A 21,634-nucleotide genomic window follows, 5' to 3' on the forward strand; every position below is an offset into this window, starting at 1 on the left:
AACTCCCAGAATATGCATAAGCGTTTGTTCCAAAAGAAAACAGAAAACAAAACAGTATAGCAAAGTGGAGGGGAGTAAGTACAATGGTGGGTGAAAGGTCATAAGCAGTCTTTTATCTTACACGTTGCATTATGCACTCTACAGCCCATCTTAGGACTGCTGCATTACTTCAGCATGCAGATCACTAGGCCCTGGTGACCTGAAATATAGAGCATACTCTTTGGGCTGTTGGTATAAGACAGGAGGAAGCACACATTCTGCACTAATGCATGCTGGACAAATCCAGCTACCCCTCCATAGCTATTCCCTTAGACACTCGAAGCCTTAAGATGCCCTTATTGACCATCAATAAATGCACGCACACAGACTAAGCATTCACCTTTGTTCCGGCCACATGGCCACATGGTTGTAAATGTAATACGAGAGGTGATTTGGAATCAGATCCTTGCCAGAGGCTCGAAGGTCCACTGGATACCAGAACTCAAACTCCTGCTTCAACTGATCCAGCTTTTCCTTTGGGATCTGAGTCTTAGGAAATGGAGCATCCTTGAAGAACACATAATCCCAAACATCCTTAGTCATCTGCTGGGGTCTGCGTTGAAAGAAAGCGAACCAACACACTATTATTTTGAAAGAATCAGAATTTTCACCTAATCATGAATTAAGATTGGAATTAGTTACAATATCAAACAAGAACAAACAGATCCTAAGAATGGAGAAGGCATGGGGTGGGGAGCTTAATCAGCTTTCTCAATTGCACAGCAAAAAAGCAAAACATAACAAAATATTGCTACCCTTTTTAAAGATAGGATCTCACTATGTAGACCAACCTGGCCTGTAACTCTTAGAATGGCCACTTCTGCTTCCTAAATTCTGGGATTAAAGTGAATGCCTCTTGCTTGCCAAATTCTTGAGAAAAATAAAGACAAAAGAATGGATTTCTAAATACATAAACCAAAATGTCACAACATGTGCAGTTGAACCACTTCTTTTCCTCAGCTATGTACCAACCTGATGCCCAGTGGAGACTCCGCCTGCCCGTGCAGGTCACCCCCCTGCAACAGGTGTGCAACTGTGTAAAACGCCATGTAAATAGTGGAATCTGAGAGTGACTCAATCAGCCACTGTTCATCCCAAGGCAGGCGAGTGCCTGCAACACAAAGAAAAAGATTCATGTTGACCAAAGCCAAGAGATGGCCACTGGTAGACGCCACATCTTCACGGCTGCTTATCTAGGAAGTTCTACTGCTGTTCTGGGTATGCGGTTTGTCGTTTTGCTTTGTTGGTGATGCTGGGACTTGAGCCCTGGGTCTTGCATATTGTAGACAAGCACTCTACCACTGAGCTACATCCCAACACTAAGAAGCCCTAAATTCTACTTTAATAATTTATAAAGATAAAAGAAGTACACAAAACCAAAACTAGGTGAACGCCTAGAGTGCTTTAGTGAAAAAAAAATGTCACACAGGGGTAAAGAGAGAGTTCTTTAAGTAAGAACACTTGCTGCACACACATAAAAGCCAGAATCTGGAACACAGCACCCATGTAAAATCCTGAATCCCCTAGCCCTGGCACTATAGGGGGAGCCAGGAGGGTCAATGGGACTCTGGCTGCTGGCCTAGCTCCAAGATCAGCAAGAGTCTGTCTCAAAGAAGTCAGGTGAAAGTGATGGAACATGACCAGGCATCCTCCACTGGCCTCCACACATGCACAGGCATGTACACCCTCCTCATAAATGTGTACATACCATATACATACACCATACGTGCACATATAAACATCATAACATAAAAGCCATGTGGATCAGAAGGGATATATCTAACATTAGGTAGATTACAGAGAACCACGTCCTAGTTTTTCTCACCTTCTAACCAAAGCCTATCACTTCCAACTTAGCAAGCACCAGGAGAAAGGGGGAAGAAAGGCAATGAAAAGGGTGCTTTCTGTCTATCATGCAACAGAAGTATGGGGAGTCTGCTGACCTAAGCCGTAAGTTCTTGAGCAAGCATGTTCTTGTAGCCAGTCTAAGGATGCTTCAAAGTTCTTCCTGCTCTCCTCGCAGAACCTAAGAAGAACAAAGGCCAAGGTGTGTCCTCTCCTCCATCAGCCTCACTCCCTGTCCCTCTTATTTTCTCCCGTCTTACGTTTCCATGTTCTTCAAGCACTGAAAGGTCTGTTTCTTCCAGTTCTCTTCTCCATAATCCAAGTACCTGGGAATGAATAAAGTAAACTTCTCTTAATGTCAGAAACGACCAAAGTGACTCAGGGAATTTTCTTGTGGTAACAGGGACTAACCACTGGTCACACAGGGCCACAACACACTCGTCTGCAGACCGCGACAGCACTTGTTTTTCTGGCTCCATGTAGATAAGTGCATCTCCCTAAATGAAGGAAATAAAGACATGGCAGCTGTCACGTCCAATCAAGCTGTCCCCTCCCCAGGCCCGCTGCTGCCTTTCCCTGCAACACCTGCTTCTTAAACACTTCATCAAGTGGACCACTGTGCAAGCTGCTCACCATGTTAGCACTTTCTAGTCAGGACTGAGAGTTGGGCTATCTATTACAGCTTCCTATCTTTGTTTTAAAAATACAAACAAAAAACTAAATGCACAACACCAGTTTTTAAAAGAAAAATAAATATACAGATTAAACATGAAAAACCTTATTATAAGATTTAGAGCAATAAAAAAAATTCAGTTCCAAATAGAAAATTGACCAATTTATTTACTCTTGGTTTTTTGAAGCAAAGGTTTCATTTGGCCCAGGCTAATGAACATTCTATGTAGCAGAGGTCAATCCTGAACCTCTGTTCCTCTACACTACAACGTGGGCTCTACAATGTGTGAACTACAACGTGGGCTCCAATCTTATTTATTTTTACTTAATGTAAACATCTCTCTTTTTTCTTTTAAGGTTTTTGAGACAGGGTTTCTCTGTGTAACAGTCCTGGCTGTCCTGGACTTTCTTTTGTAGACCAGGCTGGCCTCGAACTCATAGAGATCCGCCTACTTCTGCCTCCCAAGTGCTCGGATTAAAGGCATGTGCCACCGCGCCCTGCGTAAATATCTCTTAATATGGTGTAAAGCCGAACACTTATGCTAGGATAATTTTTAAAACTAAAATCCAATATTATTTACAAAAGGACTCACTACTCTGTACTTACAATGCAATTCTTCAATCTAAATTAAATAGCTATACTTTTGGTCTGCAAACAGTGAATCAGAAATAGACATTTAACTCCCTCTAAAAACTCCAATAACTGACAATAAAGAAGATGAAGGGATGGACTAACTCTACAGAGACCAGTAGAATGGAGGAAAAAAAAAGGCTAAGTGAATAACTGTTTCAACAGAAATAAAGGCAGCTGAAGTTGGGCATGGAGCTCTGTAAGAGAGGGGTTGTAACTATGTTCAAAGCCCTGGGTTCAAGCCCAGGCAAAGCTAGCTGAATCTTAACCAGTAGAAGAAAAAGCTGAGGAGAAACCACACTTGCACTGGAGAGTCTCCAAAAGCTCAGGAATGAGTGTTATGGCATGATTTTGCAACTGGAAAAAGATGACACTGAAAAGAGGACAGACCAATGTTTAAAAAAACAAAGTGTACTGATTAGTTTGTATTGTCAATTTAACACATGCTAGAGTCGCCCAGGAAGAAGGAACGTCGGCTGGGGAATTCCGTACATCAGGCCGGCCTGTAGGCTGTCTGTGGGTAGCACCATCCCTAGGCAGCTGAGCCTGAGTTATGTAAGAAAGCTAGCTGAGCATGAGCCAGTAACCTTCCTCCACAGTTCCTACCTCTGTCCCTGCTTCAGTTCCTGCCCTGATTTCCCTCAGTGTTGGACTATTACTTGGAAGTGCAAGTTAAAATAAACCCTTTCCTCCTCAGGTTGCTTGGTCATGGTGTTTATCTCAGCCACAGAAAGCAAACTAGGACACTTGCCATGTAGACAGTAACTGCCCCCAAGCCCATGCCAGCAGTATGTCAAAGGCTTATTATCTGGGGCAAATCTCTAAACTATAGGGCAAAGTTCAGAACACAAATAAATTAGAAGATTACTTGAAAGGAGCACATCATCTGCTGGTGCCGTATCTACCAATTTCCCACTCGAATTAAAGAATTAGATTTATAAAAATAAAGAAATAAAAAAATAAAAAAGAATTGGATTTATGTTTACCAGAAAGCTACTAGAGACATAACTTTATCACAATGAGCAGGGAAAACAGAAGAGGAGCCATGGAATTAAAGCAAAGAGACCAGATTCGAGTTTTGGAATAGGTTGTTAAGTACATGGGCAACTACTAATTCTAAGGGAAAACAAAAACTGGAGAAGAAAATACTATATATCACAGTCGGATTAGCCTGTCTCAAAAACAATGGTGACTAATCCAGTATACATTATAAACAGTTGGGCATGGTGGGACATGCCTGCAATACCAGCTCTCAGGGAGGGCCTGAGTTCAATTCCAAGCAACCACATGGTGGCACAAAACTGTCTGTAATAGGATCTGATTCCCTCTTCTGGTGTACACGAAGACAGAGCACTCATTTATATGAAATAAATAAATAAATAAATGTCTTAAAAATTAAAATCTTGATTTTTTTTCCATAGTAGGAAGTCAGTGGTTGATAAATACACCTAAGGAAACATCAAAACAAAACTACATTCTGGCAGGTGTGGTAGCACAGCTATAGTCCCAGCCACAGGAGGCTGAAGTGGGAAAAAGACGGTTTTAGTGCCTGGGCTACACTGAGAGAACCTGCCTCAAAAAAGCAAAACAAAGTCAGATGGTGGCATGAGCCTTTAATCCCAGCACTCGGGAAGCAGAATTGGTGGCTCTCTATGAGTTCAAGGCCAGCCTGACCTACAGAGTTCCAGGACAATTAGAGCTATCACACAGGCTGTCTCTGGAAAAATCAAAAATCAAAACAACAACAACAAAATACATTATAAGCATTTAGATTAGAGATCTAATAGTGAAAGCTGGGCATAATGGCTCATATCAAAATCCCAACACCTGAGAGGCTGACACAGAAAATTTCCAAAAGTTTGTTGCCACCCTAGACTACAAAGTGAGACCATGTCCCAGAAAAAGAAGAGAGAAACAGAGATAAAGGCAGAAACACAGAAGTATGACAGCCGAAAAATCAGTATTAATAAGTTGAAAGCTGTCCTCTCCAATGGGAAGTTAAAAAGAACATGAAAGGACAGAGTAAATGGTTTTCTGTTGACTCTCTGTCTCTGTCTCTGTCTCTGTCTCTGTCTCTGTCTCTGTCTCTCTCTCTCTCTCTCTCTCTGTGTGTGTGTGTGTGTGTGTGTGTGTGTGTGTGTGTGTGTGTGTTCATGTATATATATGTGCATGTGCATATAAAAGCCAAACATCATCTTCAAGTGCCATCTATCTTTTTTCCCGTTGAGGCAGGGTCTCTCCCTGGGCTGGCGCTGATTAAGCAGGCTAGTGACGTGAACCCAGGATCTGCCTGTCTCCACTTCTTCAACACTGGTTATCAAGCATGCGCCATCATGCATGTGGGTTGCAGGGCTGGAACTCCAGCCAGCCTGCTTTGCTTTCTCCAACCTGTTGTGTTATGGAGCCAGCATCTAGGCTAGTGACTCATACTCCTCAAGCCTCTGCCTCCTGGGCACAGATAGCAGCTGTGTTTTTTGAATTTAGTAAATATAAATAACCCTGTCTCTGAATCAGGCGTCAGTATGACTGTCAGAAGTCAAAACTTCAAGTGGTAAGGAGCAAAGCAGAGTTCTACCAAAGGAAGACTAAGAAGGGAAAAAGGATGCAGCCACAGTGCCAGATCCTAAAATGGCCGCTGCCGAACCATCCCCAAAGTTTTCTGCACACAGCAGCTTTGCTTTTTATTTTTCTTGTGTGGGAGGAGCCCTGCTGAGACAGAGTCTGTGTAGGCCAGGCTCGCCATGAAGTTGAGAGCTCCCTGGCTCTACCTCCTAAACACTGAAATGGCAGGCATGCACCACCACACACACGTAGGCCTTAGAGCATAGCCTCATCCCCATTACAGGGCACGGAAGTTAAATGAGCTGTCAACAGGCCGACTTCCTGCCATCAACTCTGCTGTCTTTTTACACAGTGCTCTACTACAGAACGCACTGCTAGTAATACTCTTAGGTCTATTAGTTAACCGTTAGCTCCTCCCCAACAGCCTCCCGAGCACAGGCCACCACATACGGTGTCAATCATGTTCTTCTGAATAGTCTTCTTCACGTTTTGGATCCTCTGTCCTTTAAATCCATCCACCAGCATTACCTACAAGGACGAGGGGAGGAAACATACAAAATAATTAAAATTTGCTTCAACTTCCCCTGTGTAGGATCGATCATGGAGCACAGCCGCCAACTCTGAATGCCAGTTCTGCCACCTGCTACCTGGCTGGCCCCAAGTAAACTACATAGCCTCATTGTGCTTTCATTTCCTCGCCTGTATATGGAGGCGATACTGCCCACTTTACAGCATTATTTTGTGAATTAAGTTAATACTGGATCTGGGCAGACGGCTCAGCAGTGAAGAGCACTTGTTGCTCTTACAGAGGACCTGGGTTCAGTTCCCAGAACCCACATGGTAGCTCACAGGCATCTGTAACTGCAGTTTCTGAAGATCATGCCTCCAAGGACACTGAGCACATATGTGGTGCACATACATACAAGCAAAATAACCATACACATAATAAATAAATATTTTTAAGTAATTTAAGTGTTGGCTCCTAATATCATTCAAAACACTTCCATGGTTTGAAAAAGAATGGTCCTCATAGGCTTGTATATGTGAATGCTTAGTCATCAGGGAAAGGCTTGAGAAACAATAGGAGGTGTGGCCTTGCTGGATTACACGTGGCCTTACTGGAGGAAGCGCGTCACTGCTGGTGGGCTCTGAGGTTTCAATAGCCCAAGACAAGCGCAGAGTCTTTGTCAACCATCAGATCAGGTACAAAACTCTCAGCTACAGGCTGGAGAGATGGCTGAGAGGTTAAGTGCACTGGCTGCTCTTCTACAGGTCCTGAGTTCAATTCTCAGCAACCACATGGTGTCTCACAACCATCTATAATGAGATCTGGTGCCCTCTTCTGGCATGCAGGTAGAACACAGCTCATAACAAATAAATCTTTAAGAAAGTAAAAAAGAAAGAAAGAAAGAAAGCCTCTCAGCTACTTCTCCAACACCACGTCTGCCTGTATGCCACCACGCTCCCCATGAGAATGGACTAAACCTCTGACACTGTAAGCAATCCCCAATTAAATGCTTTCTTTATAAGAGTTGCCTTGGTTGGCTGGGCGCACCCCTTTGGGAGGCAGAGGCAGGGGAATTTCTGTGAGTTCAAGGCTAACCTGGTCCACAAAGCAAGTCCAGGACAGGCAAGGTTATACACACAGAGAAACCCTGTCTCGAAAAGCCAACAATAACAACAAAAAGTTGCCTTGGTCATGGTATCTCTCCACAGCAATAGAGCAGCACTTACAAAGACAGTACACAATTGACTTAAAAAACAAAAAAAAAAAAGATTAAGTATTTTTTGTTTATCTAGGAAAGGAGAAATATAAAAACAAAAAACACTCGCCGGGTGGTGGTGGCACCCACCTGTCATCCCAGCACTCGGGAGGCAGAGGCAGGTGGATCCCTGTGAGTTCAAGGCCAGCCTGGTCTACAATGTGAGTCCAGGACAACCAAGGCTACACAGAGAAACCCTGTCTCAAAAAACAAAAACAAAACAAACAAACAAACAAAACCACTCACTGATGTCCTTAAAAACATTCATTTCAACCTTAAGTGACTAACATGTGACATTTAGCCTCCTCATGGAAATCTAAGGCACATCAGCATGGGCAGAACTGAGAGAGGAAGCTCAGAACAGCTATGTTGTCCTCACCTGGCACTTAGTAGGCATCAACAAGTAAATTAATAGACTGAACAAAGCTTATAAGTGGCGGGCGTGGTGGTGCACGCCTTTAATCCCAGCACTCGGGAAGCAGATGCAGGCAAATCTTTGTGAGTTCAAGGCCAGCCTGGTCTACAAAGGGAGTCCAGGACAGCCAAGACTACACAGAGAAAGCCTGTCTTGAAAAACTAAAACACTAAAACTGATAAGCAAATAATGAACATCATTATGAAACTCAATAAAAAAAAGGCTGCTATGCCATCTCTCCAGTCCTGGAAAAGGTTTTTGGTTTTGGTTTTGATTTTCAAGACTGGGTTTCTCTGTGTAGCTTTGGCTGTCCTGAAACTCACTCTGTAGCCCAGGCTGGCCTCAAACTCAAAGATCTGTTTGCCTCTGCTTCCCAAGTGCTGGGATTGCAGGAGTGCAGCACTATGCCCAGAAGAAAAGGCATTCTTGACGCAGTCAACCTTTAGAGTTGTAGTGTGTAATAACAGGAACAAATTTTAAGTATCTCAAGAACTTCATTTCTTAGAGGTTCCCAGAGCACAAAATAAATAAATAAATATAAAAATATCTTTGGAAATGTTTCCAGAAAGGATGTGATAAAAACTGCAAAGAGAATAAAATGTATTTGTCTCTTTCAAGTTAATGTGCTACAAAAAACTATGTTGAATTTTTCTTGTTCTTTTTCTTTTTAAATTAAAACTAATAGAAGGAATACCAAAGCATACAACTACAAATAAAAACAATAAAATTATTACTTACACCATCATAAAAGCCTCGTAAATACAATTTCTCCTTTGCTTCAGCAAGTTTTTCCCGGTCATTCTGGCTCTGAATTTTCAGCTCGTCACAAATGGTCACAGCAGGAAGATTTCCAATCCCTGGGATTTCAAGGACTGGCACCTGCAGAGACCAGGAACACCAGAATGTATTCATGCTGAAAGGCACATACAAACGAGCTGTGTGGATGTGGTCCCTTTGCCACCAATGCTCTGTAAAGTCGCCTTGGATGTTACTATTACCAAGCAGTGACACACACTCAGTGTTTACAGGCACTAGCTCCCTTCCCTCACCCCCTGCCTCACAGGTCACTGAATAACTAAGGCTGCAAGAAGCAAAGCAATGTGAACTATTTTTATAGATGGTTTCAAGTTTATATTAAACTCTCCAGTCTTTTCCCCTGAGGATCGCATCCAGGGAATTGAGCATGCCCAAGCTCAGTCTTCTAGACTGCTCATCAAAGCCATTTGCTAGTACTAACAGGAAAACAAACACCAAGCAGCCCTGCAAGGTGGCAAAATAAACGTCCACGAGTTTGGTACTGCTCAACATGAACTTTACAATGCAGGAATTAACCATACTAAGGAAACAGGCTTAGTGTGAAACTGATGAGGCTAAGGGCTGTTTGTTCCTGGATTACAGGTACCAGGTGGGAAGAAAATATGTATCGTTAATTTTTCTTTTGCTGTTAATTTACAACAGTAAATTATCAAATTAAAGTAAGAAAATTCCTTCTTTTATTTTGAAACTCTACCCGCTGTTATTTTGTTACAATCATGTAAATGTCACTTTTTTCCCTCTGGTAAAGATGTGTGAAGCCTGAAAAACACTCACATACTTACTGGCTCAAATGGCAAGACCATGTCATCTCTAATTCCATACTTTGTTCGTAAGGCCTACAGAAAATTCATAAATAAATGTTAATGCTCAATTTTGTTACTGATATAATAATAAGAAAAGCAAATTCAATTTTTTTTGTTTTTCCTGAGGCAAAACCCTACTATCTAGCCTAGGCTGGCCTTACACCCATGATGTTCCTGCCTCAACCTCCCTCTTTCCTGCCTTCAAACTTCTCTTCCGTCAGTTGTTCTGCCCACATAGAACAATGCTTACCGCATACCTCAAGAAGGGACCTGTGACCCTTTAACACTCAATAGTTTACTCTAATGTGAATGGCCTTTAGGCATGTCCAATATTTTGCCACTGTAATACAACTTGTTACCCATATTTAGTTCCGATTAAAAGCTACGCAGTCAACTTAAAAAGAAAATTCTGTTTTAAATGAGTTTGTGATTTTTCCCACTAAGCCTCATGCACAGCTATCCTGTGACACATGAAATCTACAGGCCACAGGTTGAACAAGCCTGTAGGAACTGTAGTCAACTGCCACATGCACACAGACACCAAGACGTCACTCCAGTTAAGGGTAACTCTTGGCTATAATGAAAATCTACATATAAGAAGTTTTTCCGGGGTGGGGAGAATGAGTCAGTGGGTGAGAGAACTTGCTACGCAGCATGAGGGCTGGAGCTCACATCCTTGGCACCTATGTGAGAAGCCAGGCATCCTTGTAACCCCAGTGCTGCAGAGGACAAGAGAATCTTCTGGGACCTGCCGGCTACCAACCTAGCTCCAGGTTTTGTAAGTGACTGCCACAAGAGTAAAGTGGAGAGTGGTAGAGCAGAGCACCGAATGTGATGAGCTATCCTCTGCGTGGTGGTGCACACAGCACACACACAAGCTCTCAAGTCCTTCCTAGAACTAAACTCCAACCACAGAAACACAAACACTGAAAAGCAGGCTAGAGACAAACATGTATGTGCTTAGCCCTGCCGCACAGTCGCTCAGCAGCACCTTACTGATACCATGCTGGATTTAAAAACGATGACATGAAACAGGCACTTACTTGCTTTTTCTTCAAGTCTCTGAGTGCTGCAAGATCATCCGGGGAATCAGAAGGGACGCTCGTGACCACGCCAGTGCCTTATAAAACACAGAGTGAAAGTAACTGACATAATAGAACGCAATTAGGAAAGCACTCTAAGAGCAAAGTCTGTACCTTTATCCTCCTTAATGGTGAGCATGGGGAGAACGTAGACCACCTTATAGCACGTCAGGGGAGCAGAAAGGGAAGCCCCGAGGATTTCCTGTGTAAAGGAACAGCAAGAAGATGTAGAAATACAGCCAGAGTGACAAAAAGTTAACATAACATTCAAATTTTAAGGTCAAGAAGCTTCTGCTGAAAACAATACAGGAGTAAGCTCCCAAGATCTACCTCTGTACAAAGCAGCTGCTGCAGTTAATGACATGGTGAAAATCACAATGATTTTAGATGTTCTTACAACAAAAATGGGACGTCTGTGAAGTACTTACTGTTTGTTAATTAGCTTTAGCTGGTCATTCTATCATGTAATATTGATATGATAATATATCATATTTCAAAACATAAGTGTACACAACTTCTGTACTAAGTAAACAAAATAAAATATAGAAAAAGCAAAATCATAGTCTATGATTTTAAACAAATGTTCAAAAATAATTTTAAATGATTATAATACCAAATTCAAGCATGTGATATACTAACATATGCAGTGCTTGTGACATTGTATTTCTTGAGAAAAACAGTACCCAAATGGGCCAGCAAGATAGCTCAGCAGGTGAAGGAACTTGCCACATAAGCCTGACAACCTGAGCTCAATCCCTAGAATCTGTATAAGATGGAAAGAGAGAATTGACTCCACAAAGCTGTCCTCTGACCTCTGTGTATACTGTGGAACATGCACCTATGTCCCACCCCATACACCAACAATTATAAATAATTGTTTAAAATACTCATATTCATAAAATACTCATTTCCCTTTTCTTTAAGAAACATGAGTGCCAGTGAGATGGCTCAGCAGATGAAGGCATTGCCAGCAAGCCGGACAACCTTCATTGAATCTCTAGGATCCACGTGGTAGGAAAGAAGTAACTTCCAAAAGCTGTTCTCCATACACACTGCATGACACGCCTTACTCACATGCATGCACAAAACAAGCAACCTAAAAAGAGAAGAAACCTGCCGAACACTAAGTGACTTAACACTAGTAAAACACTAACACAGCAGTTCTCAACCTTCCTAATGCTTTGACTCTTTAACACAGTTCTTCATGTTGTGGGGACACATAAAATTATTTCATTGCTATCTTAAAACTATAATTTTGCTACTGTTATGAATCACAATATAAACATGTGACATTCAGAATATCTGATATGGGACCCACCCAAAGGGGTCTCAGGTTAAGAACTGGTACATGAAACCATTTTCCTTCTTTTTTTCTTTCTTTCTTTTTTTTTTTTCTGGTATTGTTGTGTTTTTCAAGACAGGGTTTCTCTTGTAGTTCTGGCTGTCCTGAACTCGCTTTGTAAACCAGACTTGTCTTGAACTCACTGAGATCCACCTCTGTCTCCTGGGTGCTGAGGAAAGCATTTTCAATGACAGAAAAATTAGGTAATAAAAAAAAAGTCACATCAAGGGCTGGAGAGATGGCTCAGCAGTTAAGAGCACTCACTGTCTGCTCTTCCAGAGGTCCTGAGTTCAATTCCCAGCAACCACATAGTGGCTCACAATCATCTACACTGGGATCTGATGCCCTCTTCTGGCATGCAATCATACATGCAGACAGAGCACTCATATACATAAAACAAATAAAATCTTAGAAGAAAAAAAGAAATTCTGCATTTCTGTACAATATAATTATGAATTCAAGTTGAGGTAAAAAAGATATTCCTATTGCCTCAAAAAAAATTAGACGCTGTCGCAACACTGGGCCTATCCCCTTCTTTTAGAATATCTCATATCTCACCCTGTAGCTCAGGCTACTGTAGAACTCACAGTGAACCTCCTGCCTCCAACCCTATGAAACTTACTGGGTCACAAAAACATGAACATAGAAGAGGGATGAGGACAGGCATCATTGGAAAGGGGAGGGGCAGGGAGGCTCAATATGATTGACAAAAACTAGCATAATGAAACTTATTATCATGTATAGTTAAGACATGCCAATTTAAAAAATAGCAACAATCCTATACCCAGTGAGTGGTACAGTGTGTAATTCCACCAGCTCAGGAGACCAAGGCACAAGGATCATAATGTCAGGAAAAATCAGAGGTTGCTCAAACCATCCTGGCAAAGTTAGTGAAAGCATGTTACAAAGTAGAAGAACTAGAGCACAGCTCAGTGACGGAGCACCTGTGGAGCACAGCTCAGTGATAGAGCACCTATGGAGCACAGCTCAGTGAAGGAGCACCTGTGGAGCACAACTCAGTGATAGAGCACCTGTGGGGCACAGCTCAGTGACGGACCACCTATGGAGCACCTGTGGAGCACAGCTCAGTGATGGAGCACCTGTGGGGCACAGCTCAGTGACAGAGTACCTGTGGGGCACACAGCTCAGTGATAGAGCACCTATGGGGCACAGCTCAGTGATGGACCACCTGTGGGGCACAGCTCAGTCATAGAGTACCTGTGGGACACAGCTCAGTGATAGAGCACCTGTGGGGCACAGCTGAGTGATGGAGCACCTGTGGAGCACAGCTCAGTGATGGAGCACCAGTGGGGCACAGCTCAGTGATGGAGCACCTGCTTAGCACGAGCAAGAACCTATGGTCAATCCATAGTACTTAAGGAACCAAAAGGGAAGAACAGGTGGGCCACAAGCAGGTCCTGGAAAAAAGTGCTTATAGTTCAAGGCCGATGGCCTGAGTTCAATCCCACTCCCACAGTGGAAGGAGAGAACAGACTCCTGAAAGCTGTCCTGTAATCTCCACACATGAGCTATGGCACACACACACACAATAATAAATTAAAACTAAAAAGAGGAAGAGCAGGAAAAAAGTGCTGTTAATACTGTTTCTAAGAACTTCTCAGACAAAATAAAAACTGATGAGATGTGCGAAAACTGTGTAGTTATTAGCAATCACAAGGAAGCTGGCTGGGTACTGACTGCCAAATCACAGCAAAATATCCTATGCATTTGCGTGTGATGTATGCATTGCTGAACTATGAAAATATTTCTGGAAGAGCACACAGGACACAGACATCTTTGACTACATCTGAAAAGGAAACTGTGAGTAAGCATGGCTGTCAGCTACCCCTGATGGTGCTGTGGACTGACATCATTAACAAGCCAGGACTCCGCTCTCTGCTGACTTGAAGAGGTACCATTCTTATTTTTCTGTCTTTTGACTTTTGAATCTTGTAAAAGCTTGCAAAATATTAGGTGAGGATAGTGGCTATAATCCCAGGACTTAGAAGGCTGAGCTGGAGAACTGTCACACGTTCAAGGCCACAATAGGCTACAGGATAAGACTTTTTTTTTTTGTTTTTTGAGACAGGGTTTCTCAGTATAGGTTTGGGTGTCCCAGACTCACTTTGCAGACCAGGCTGGCTTCGAACTCACAGAGATCTGCCTGCCTCTGCCTCCCAAGTGATTAAAGGCATACGCCACCACACCCGGCTAGGATAAGACATCTTACAAAACCAAAAGAAAAACAAAATGGCTAGGACTATAGCCCAGTTGGTACAGTGCTTGCCTAGCATGTACGATGCCCTGGGTTCAATCCCCAGTATCACATAAAACTGGGTGCCATGGCACATGCCTGTGATCCTAGCACTCAGGGATAATGCAGAGACTACTATACAGTAAATACAAAGGGGCAACTACACAGAATACATATAGCATGCAAACTGAATGCTGGGTTTGGCTGGACACAGAGAATGATTCCTTAGGTCAAGTTCAAGAACAGTGTTTATTACAGGTGAAGTTGGAGCAGAGGGCCCATTGGAGGGCTGAGCTCAGATTCCACATGGCAGGCCTTCTGGAGAACCCTCGGACAGTTTGTGCCCGAGGGGGGTGTGGCTTAAGTTAATGCACATGTGAGAAGTCAGCAAAACACAAAGGCCCAGCACACATTATCTAATGTCTACTCTAATTACAAGGGATTCTCATGTTTTCCTAGCTACACTGCTAAAACTTTTCTCAGATTATACAACGAAAATCGAGAGTCTGTTCCCCAACTTACCTCTCCCATTAACTCCTTCACAACAGGCACCACTCCATTGTCCTTGGTGAAGCCTTGGTACGACATATTCCTGGCTGCCCTCTGGGTACAGATGAATATGTCACCATTTGCTGTCTCAAACCCAATGTATTTCATATCAGGCCGAACCCAGCAGTTTGTCTGTCCAAACATAGTCTCGGGTCTGAGGGTAGCGGCTACTAAGAAGATATTTTTCCCTTTCAGGCCACTAAGAAGAAAAAGCACATATTTATATTAAAAATGTGGATCCTCTCATGACTACCTGATTGTTCAGAAGTGACAGTGGCACCTGCAATCTCAGGACTCAGGAGGCTGAGGGAAGAGCACTAGACTGCAAGACAAATCCTGTCTCCATGAGGAGAAAAAAAAAAAAGCAAAGAATGCCAGTGTAGTGGTGCACGCCTGTAATCCCAGCACTCTAGGAGGCAGAGGCAGGTGGATTTCTGTGAGTTTAAGGCCACCCTGGTCTACAAAGCAAGACCAGGACAGCCAAAGCTACATAGGGAGCCCTGTCTCGAAAAACAAAAGAACAGGAGCTGGAGAGATGGCTCAGTGGTTAAGAGCACTGTCTGTTCTTCCAGAGGTCAATTCTCAACAACCACATAGTGGCTCACAATGTAATGAGATCTGGTGCCCTCTTCTAGCATACGGGCATACATGCAGGTGAAACACTGTATACATAATAAATAAATCTTAAAAAGAAAAACAAACAAACAAAAAAGCAAAGAGAAAAAGAAAACAGACCATGAAGCAATAATTCTTGGCAAACCTACCTTAATTTTGATGGGTATGGCTCAAGCACCTTCAGTTTGACTAGGGTATATTCCTGAGGTCCAACACCCTAAACAAATAAACAAAGGAAAGATCTAAGCAAAAGATGTGGACTCAACTAGCTAACCTATGCAGAGATCTGCTTCAATTTTCTGGCATGGATTCTTATACATAGGAATTAATTCTTCCTTCCAATGAAGAACCCTTGATGTGGCCGTACTAAAGAGTATCACAGTGAGGGGGCAGAGGTGGTGCAAACCTTTAGTCGCAGCACTCAGGAGGCAAGGTTGGCGATCTCTATGAGTTCAAGGCCAACCTGGTCTACAGAATGAGTTCCAGAACAGCTAAGACTACATACAGAGAAACTCTGACTTGGAAAACAAACAAACAAAAGAAAGTATTACAGTGGCTGGTGTCCCAGATAATCACCTCTCCAGTTTGTCTGTCATGATCCATGCAAGGCTGCCCATCTTTTGGGGAATAAATGGTGTACCTTAAAAAAAAAAAGTAAATAAAGCAAGCAAGTAAATCCTGTTATAGTTCAGGTTATACCATAATCTATCAGGTGGCATAGACTACAGCCCTCAACTGAGCCATTGTCTAAGTCTACTACTTATGCTTTGGTGAGTATTTCTCCAAATGTAGTTATTAAAGTCTCCCCCATCAAGAAACAGAACACTCCTGAGAACTACAGATTAACTTTAGCCTTGTGGTAATGAAACAAGACTATGAGATAAATTCATATATGAAGAGTAAGTCATTTTTACTTGATCTACATAATCAAGGGAGAATTTTAACAACTTGTAGAAGTATAAGCTAAAACACAAATAAAATCATTTTGTTAGTGGTTTGCTAGGAATACTGAACAGAATCATCCCATTCTCTCTGGTTCTAGTTGTCAAAAACACAAAACAGCTCAGAGAAATTAAGACACCAACCAGCAAGAAACTGGGAATGTAGCTCAGTGACAGAATACCTATCAAGGAGACACAAGGCCCTAAGTCCAACACACACACACACACACACAAAAGGAAAATAGAAAAATAAAAGACACTGGCAAGGTTAAAGGAAAACAAAAGACACAACACAATAAAAAGAGAATGATGAAAAAGAGAGCAAAGAGATAAGACAGACAGATGATGGATGGGTAAATAGATAGGGAATAAGAAAAAATAGAATACAGGTACAGAATTGTAATGCAAGAATTATGACTTTTAGTTTATTATACTGAAACAAAACTCACCGCTTCCCAAATTTAATTTTATTTCTTTCTCTTAATGTTAAAAACTGCCACCTGACAAAAGAATCATAGTAAGGGTTCACATCTGTGGTGATGAAGGAACGCCGCCAGTCTACCTATAGAAAGAAAAGGAAAAGATAAGTTTTACAAACAAGGATTCTTATGAGTCAATCATTTACCCTTCTACTAAATGTAATTATTTTCCTTTCTACTTAAAATTAGATCAACTATTTTAAAAATTCCAGCTATATATTAAATACATATAAATCATTAAAATAATTTGTTTAACTAATAGGCTTTAAAATACACATACTTGCTGGGTGGTAGTGGCTGCACACACTCAGGAGGCAAAGACAGGCAGGTCTCTGAGTTTGAGGCCAGCCTGGTGGTCTACAGAGTGAGTTCTAGGACAGCCAGGGCTACTCAGAGAAACCCTGTCACAAAAACAAAAACAAAACTACTCTTACACATTAGCTAACATATAAGATTTATAATAAATGTAACAGAAATAGGTAATATAGCCAATATACTCGACTTAAACTTTAGCATCTTCATATTCTTTAAATAAAATTTCCTTCTACCAATTGTCAATAAATGTATCCTAATAAGACAGATATTGAAGTTTTTCTTCCTCACTTTAAATCCCACTAGTTGCCAATCTAACCCAAATTTCTGGTGACATTCAGCCAGAATATACTGTTGTAAGTTTAACCATATCTCTTAAAATGATACAAAGTAAATGCCTTTTACGTTTAACATTGAGGGTGAGGGCATACCTTCAAACCTATTTTCTTTAGATCTTGAACAGCCAGTGGTGGGAAAAAATCAAGCCAATGCTCTGCCTGGGAAAACTTCACTATGTCTTCATCAGAGAGCCCGAGGGACTTCATAATGTCCCACTGGTACTTAGAAGATCCTGCTTTGGCTGCAGCTTTACTCTAAAAACAAACACAAACTGCATTAAAGCACACCCAGCAACTGTTCAGCATCCCAGGACCGCAGCAATTCTAATTTAGTAATCCCATCTGGAAATTCTGTCTTTCTTTTTAAGAAAGGGTCTCACTGTGTAGCCCTAGCTGGCCTGAAACTCACTATGTAGACCAGGATCTCTCCTAGGGATCCGCCTGCTCTGCCTCACAAAACACCACCACAGGACTGGGGCTAGTGCTGTGCCCACTGGAGGTCCACGAGGAAACTGACACCAGTAACAAGACAAATGGAACCATTAAGAACCACCATCCTGACAAACTTAGTGCCAAACTCTCTATTTCCTTTCTTCTAATAGCACACGCGCCTTTCTTAGCTAAAAATAAACTACTCCTGATGTCTCTCTTTTGCAGAGGACTCGGGTTCAGTTCGCACCACCCAGGTGGCTCACAGCCAACCACAACTCGAGTTCCAGGAGATTCAATGCAGTCTTCTGATCTCTGTAGGCATCACACATTCATGCAGGCAAAATGCTTATAAACATAAAAAGAAGTAAATACATCTAAACTTTTTTAAAGAAAAATGAAATTAAAATGACAAGCTGTAGACACTGGTGGCTGATGGGTGTGTTGGGTGAGATGGAATTGTTCTGCATGACAATGGTGACAGGAGCACAGCTCTGCATTGCTCAAAACCTAACTATATATACTTAAAATGAGAAAACTTTACTATATGTAAATTTAATTCAAGAAAGATTTGGAGGGAATATAGGATGCAGAGCTTAAGAAATGTATCTATCTATATTACAAATATCTGACATGGCCATACTAAAAGGGTTGAGGAAAGAGGCAATCTAAACAATTTTCAAAATATTGTGTTAATGAGAATTTAAGGATAAAAGTAACTATACACAAACACTGAATACCATTTAGTTAATAAAACTGTTTCTCTCAAACATCTAAAGTAGCAATTTTGAAACTATTTTATAAGTCCAGTAGAACTGAACAAGTAAGTAAACACATGGGAAACAGTGAGAGCAGGCGCCTTACTGCTGTAGTAAGGAGTCTCAAACTGTAATGGCCTCCATGCTGCTACCGTGAGGCCAGAGATTGTCACTGTGAATTCACTTGCTTTTTTTTTTTTCCCTTGGTTTTTCAAGACAGCTCTGTGTAGCCTTGGCTGTCCTGGAATCGCTTTGTAGACCAGCCTGGCCTCGAACTCATAGCAATCCACCTGCTTCTGCCTCCCCAGTGCTGGGATTAAAGGTGTGTACCACCATGCCCAGCTCAAATTCACTCGCTTTTATGCAAACAGACAAAAATAATGTGTGTATATATATATACACATGAAGACTAGGATTAGAATAGAATAGACTGAGTAGTACAGAGGAGAAAAAAATATATATGAATAATTTCCTTGGTCTTTTCCACAGAAAGGCACAGAAGCAGAAATTCCACAGTAACAATGAGCACACCTCACACTCAGACCTCAGTTTCTAAATACTATGCTTCAGTACAAAAAAATAAAGGCTCCTTGTAGTGAGGGTTTTGGTGTGTTTAAAAATTCAATAGTTAGGTAAACCTGTTTTTGTTTTAATCACAGGTGTAGGATATAAGGCTGCTTCAGCAGACTATTTGCCTTGGGCAGGCTCTGAGGGGGCATGACCTTTGCCAGCTGCAGATAGTTTTATTCTGAGGACTGAGAGCCTGGGGTGGGGTGGGGTGGGGGCTCCCTCTTGCTACTCCTGGTGGCTGTTGAAGCAGTCGGATGGAGAATCCTGACTATAAAGAACGGAACTCAATGACCCTAAGGAGCAGGAAGTAGTCAGAAAAGAACTACACCCCCTTTCCCCACTAACCTTCTTTCTCTCCTACCTGGAGTTTCGGTGCTGGAAGGGGTTGGGGTGAAAGGAGGTAAAGGCATAAGAAACCAAATAAAATAGACTGAAAAAGTACGCCAACAGCAGCTGATGGTAGGGTACTCAGAGCACCTGGTGAGAATATGCACATTCCTGTCATAGGCAGGAGAATCACACGGCCACAGCTGGCCTAGCCTGCATGCTAAGCCCCTGTCAGAACACCAAATTAAATAAGTGAATATATACAAGGAAGAAAGAGAGGCAGGCAGGCATAGAGCTCCTACCAATAAGAGACACAACTCAGATAACAACACACATCTGTTAAGCCAAAGAATAAACACCCATGAATCCAGGCAACTACAAAGTTCTTGGCCAAGTAATGGGGAGAGGACAACTCTTCAGAAGAACTCTAGTTAATAAGCACAGGGAGAATGAGATGGCTCAGTGGAACTACTGCGTTATGGACAGGCATGAACTACTGTGTGCGTGCTGGAAATCACACCTGGATCCTCTGCAGGAGCAACATGTGCTCCCAACTGCTAAGCCATCTCTCCAGCCTATCCAGCCCCTGCACACCCCCCACCCCAATAGGACCTTAAATCAGAGAAAAGACATTAGGAGAAAGATGGATAAGACTTCAAATGAGAGGCCAGCAAGAGGACTTAGTCAGGAGAGGTGCCTGTGTCCAGGCCTGACAGCCCAAGGTGCAGCTGCCATCCCACAAGAGCGGCAGCAAAGAACTTCCAAGGTTGTCCACTGACCTCTGTAAGTATGCACCTACTGGTAAGCTTGCTACACATACACACATACACACACACACACACACACACACACACACACACACACACATTTTCCAATTCAATTAAGGAGGCTGGCTAGGCAGCTCAGCAATTAAGAGTGCATACTCAGTCCCCAGCAACCCCATCAGGCTGCTCACAACTGCCTGTAACTGCAGTTCTAGGGGACCCAACACCTCCTTCCAGACTCTACACACCTGCACATTCCCAAAGACTCACACGTAATTAAAAATAAAATAAATCTTTTTTTAAAAAGTCCTTTTTTGTTTTGTTTTTCTTTTCTTTCTTTTTTTTTTTTTTAAGATGTATTTATTATTTATACAGTACTCTGCCAGTATATGAGCCAGCAGGCCAGAAGAGGGCACCAAATCTCATTGTAGATGGTTGTGAGCCACCATGTGGTTGCTGGAAATTGAACTCAAGACCTTTGGAAGAAAAGCCAGTGCTCTTAACCTCTGAGCCATCTCTCCAGCCCTTGTTTTGTCTTTCAAGACAGGGTTTCTCTTGTAGCCTTGGCTGTCCTAGTTTCGCTTTGTAGACCAGGCTGGCCTTGTACTCAGAGATCCACCTGCCTCTGCCTCCCAGTGCTGGGATTAAAGGCGTGCACCTAGCAAAAAGTCCTTTTCTTAAAAACACTTGAGGTGAACTGTACATTTAGCACTGCACTAATGCTTGCTGCTTAGATGGAATGACTATATCATAGTTGCGAAAGAGTAACATTAGGAGAAGTAGACAAAGGTTATGCTAGAATGCTGTGCTATCTTGAAACTCTTTTAAATCAAAAATATAAGAAATTAAAAGTGGAAAAAATAATAAAGCCAGACAATACTTTCATTTGATGGGCTTCTTTTTTAATTTTCATGTATATGGGTGCTTTTGCCTGCATATGTGTCTGTGTACCATGTGCATGCAGGTATTCAGAGACACCAGATGTCCTGGGACTGGAGTTACAGTGACCATGAGGCACCACTTGGAAACTGGGGATGGAACATGGGTCCTTTGTAAGAGGAGCCAGTGCTGCTAACTGCCGGTCCATCTCTCCAGCCCGACTTGGTGTACTTGTCATCTTCCTGCGTATATGTACGACATATGTTTGGGTACATGCTCATCAGTATCTGTGGTGCACATGTGTCGGTCAGGACAACCTTGGGTAGCATTTCTCACCTTCCAGCTTGTTTGAGACAAGGTCTGACTGTTGTCCAGACCAGCTGGCCCACAAGCATCTGCGTCTAACTCCCAGTTCAACAATGGCGTGCTGGGATGGAGATGCAGTGCTT

At 42.3% G+C, this 21,634-nt stretch overlaps 1 protein-coding gene and 1 long non-coding RNA gene across 2 annotated transcripts in view; one reads left to right on the forward strand and one right to left on the reverse strand.

Moving 5' to 3' along the window:
- Lars1 (leucyl-tRNA synthetase 1) overlaps window positions 1-21,634 on the reverse strand; it is a 54,868-nt gene that overhangs the window by 24,984 nt on the left and 8,250 nt on the right. Inside the window, exons 6-20 of the mRNA XM_051163920.1 lie at window positions 17,552-17,713; window positions 16,779-16,891; window positions 15,965-16,028; window positions 15,538-15,605; window positions 14,747-14,972; window positions 10,743-10,830; window positions 10,590-10,666; window positions 9,526-9,579; window positions 8,666-8,806; window positions 6,200-6,277; window positions 2,296-2,381; window positions 2,145-2,210; window positions 1,983-2,065; window positions 1,012-1,150; window positions 380-592 (exon numbers count right to left, since the gene is read on the reverse strand). Of these exons, the coding sequence (XP_051019877.1) occupies window positions 380-592; window positions 1,012-1,150; window positions 1,983-2,065; window positions 2,145-2,210; window positions 2,296-2,381; window positions 6,200-6,277; window positions 8,666-8,806; window positions 9,526-9,579; window positions 10,590-10,666; window positions 10,743-10,830; window positions 14,747-14,972; window positions 15,538-15,605; window positions 15,965-16,028; window positions 16,779-16,891; window positions 17,552-17,713 (1,658 nt within the window). The remainder of the gene's footprint in view (window positions 1-379; window positions 593-1,011; window positions 1,151-1,982; window positions 2,066-2,144; window positions 2,211-2,295; window positions 2,382-6,199; window positions 6,278-8,665; window positions 8,807-9,525; window positions 9,580-10,589; window positions 10,667-10,742; window positions 10,831-14,746; window positions 14,973-15,537; window positions 15,606-15,964; window positions 16,029-16,778; window positions 16,892-17,551; window positions 17,714-21,634) is intronic.
- On the forward strand, window positions 16,225-16,556 carry LOC127204689 (uncharacterized). The gene is made up of 2 exons (XR_007832501.1): window positions 16,225-16,423; window positions 16,456-16,556. It is a non-coding gene; the product is annotated as an uncharacterized LOC127204689 (long non-coding RNA).

Source organism: Acomys russatus, chromosome 20, assembly GCF_903995435.1.
Source record: "Acomys russatus chromosome 20, mAcoRus1.1, whole genome shotgun sequence".
Taxonomy (NCBI): Eukaryota; Metazoa; Chordata; class Mammalia; order Rodentia; family Muridae; genus Acomys; species Acomys russatus.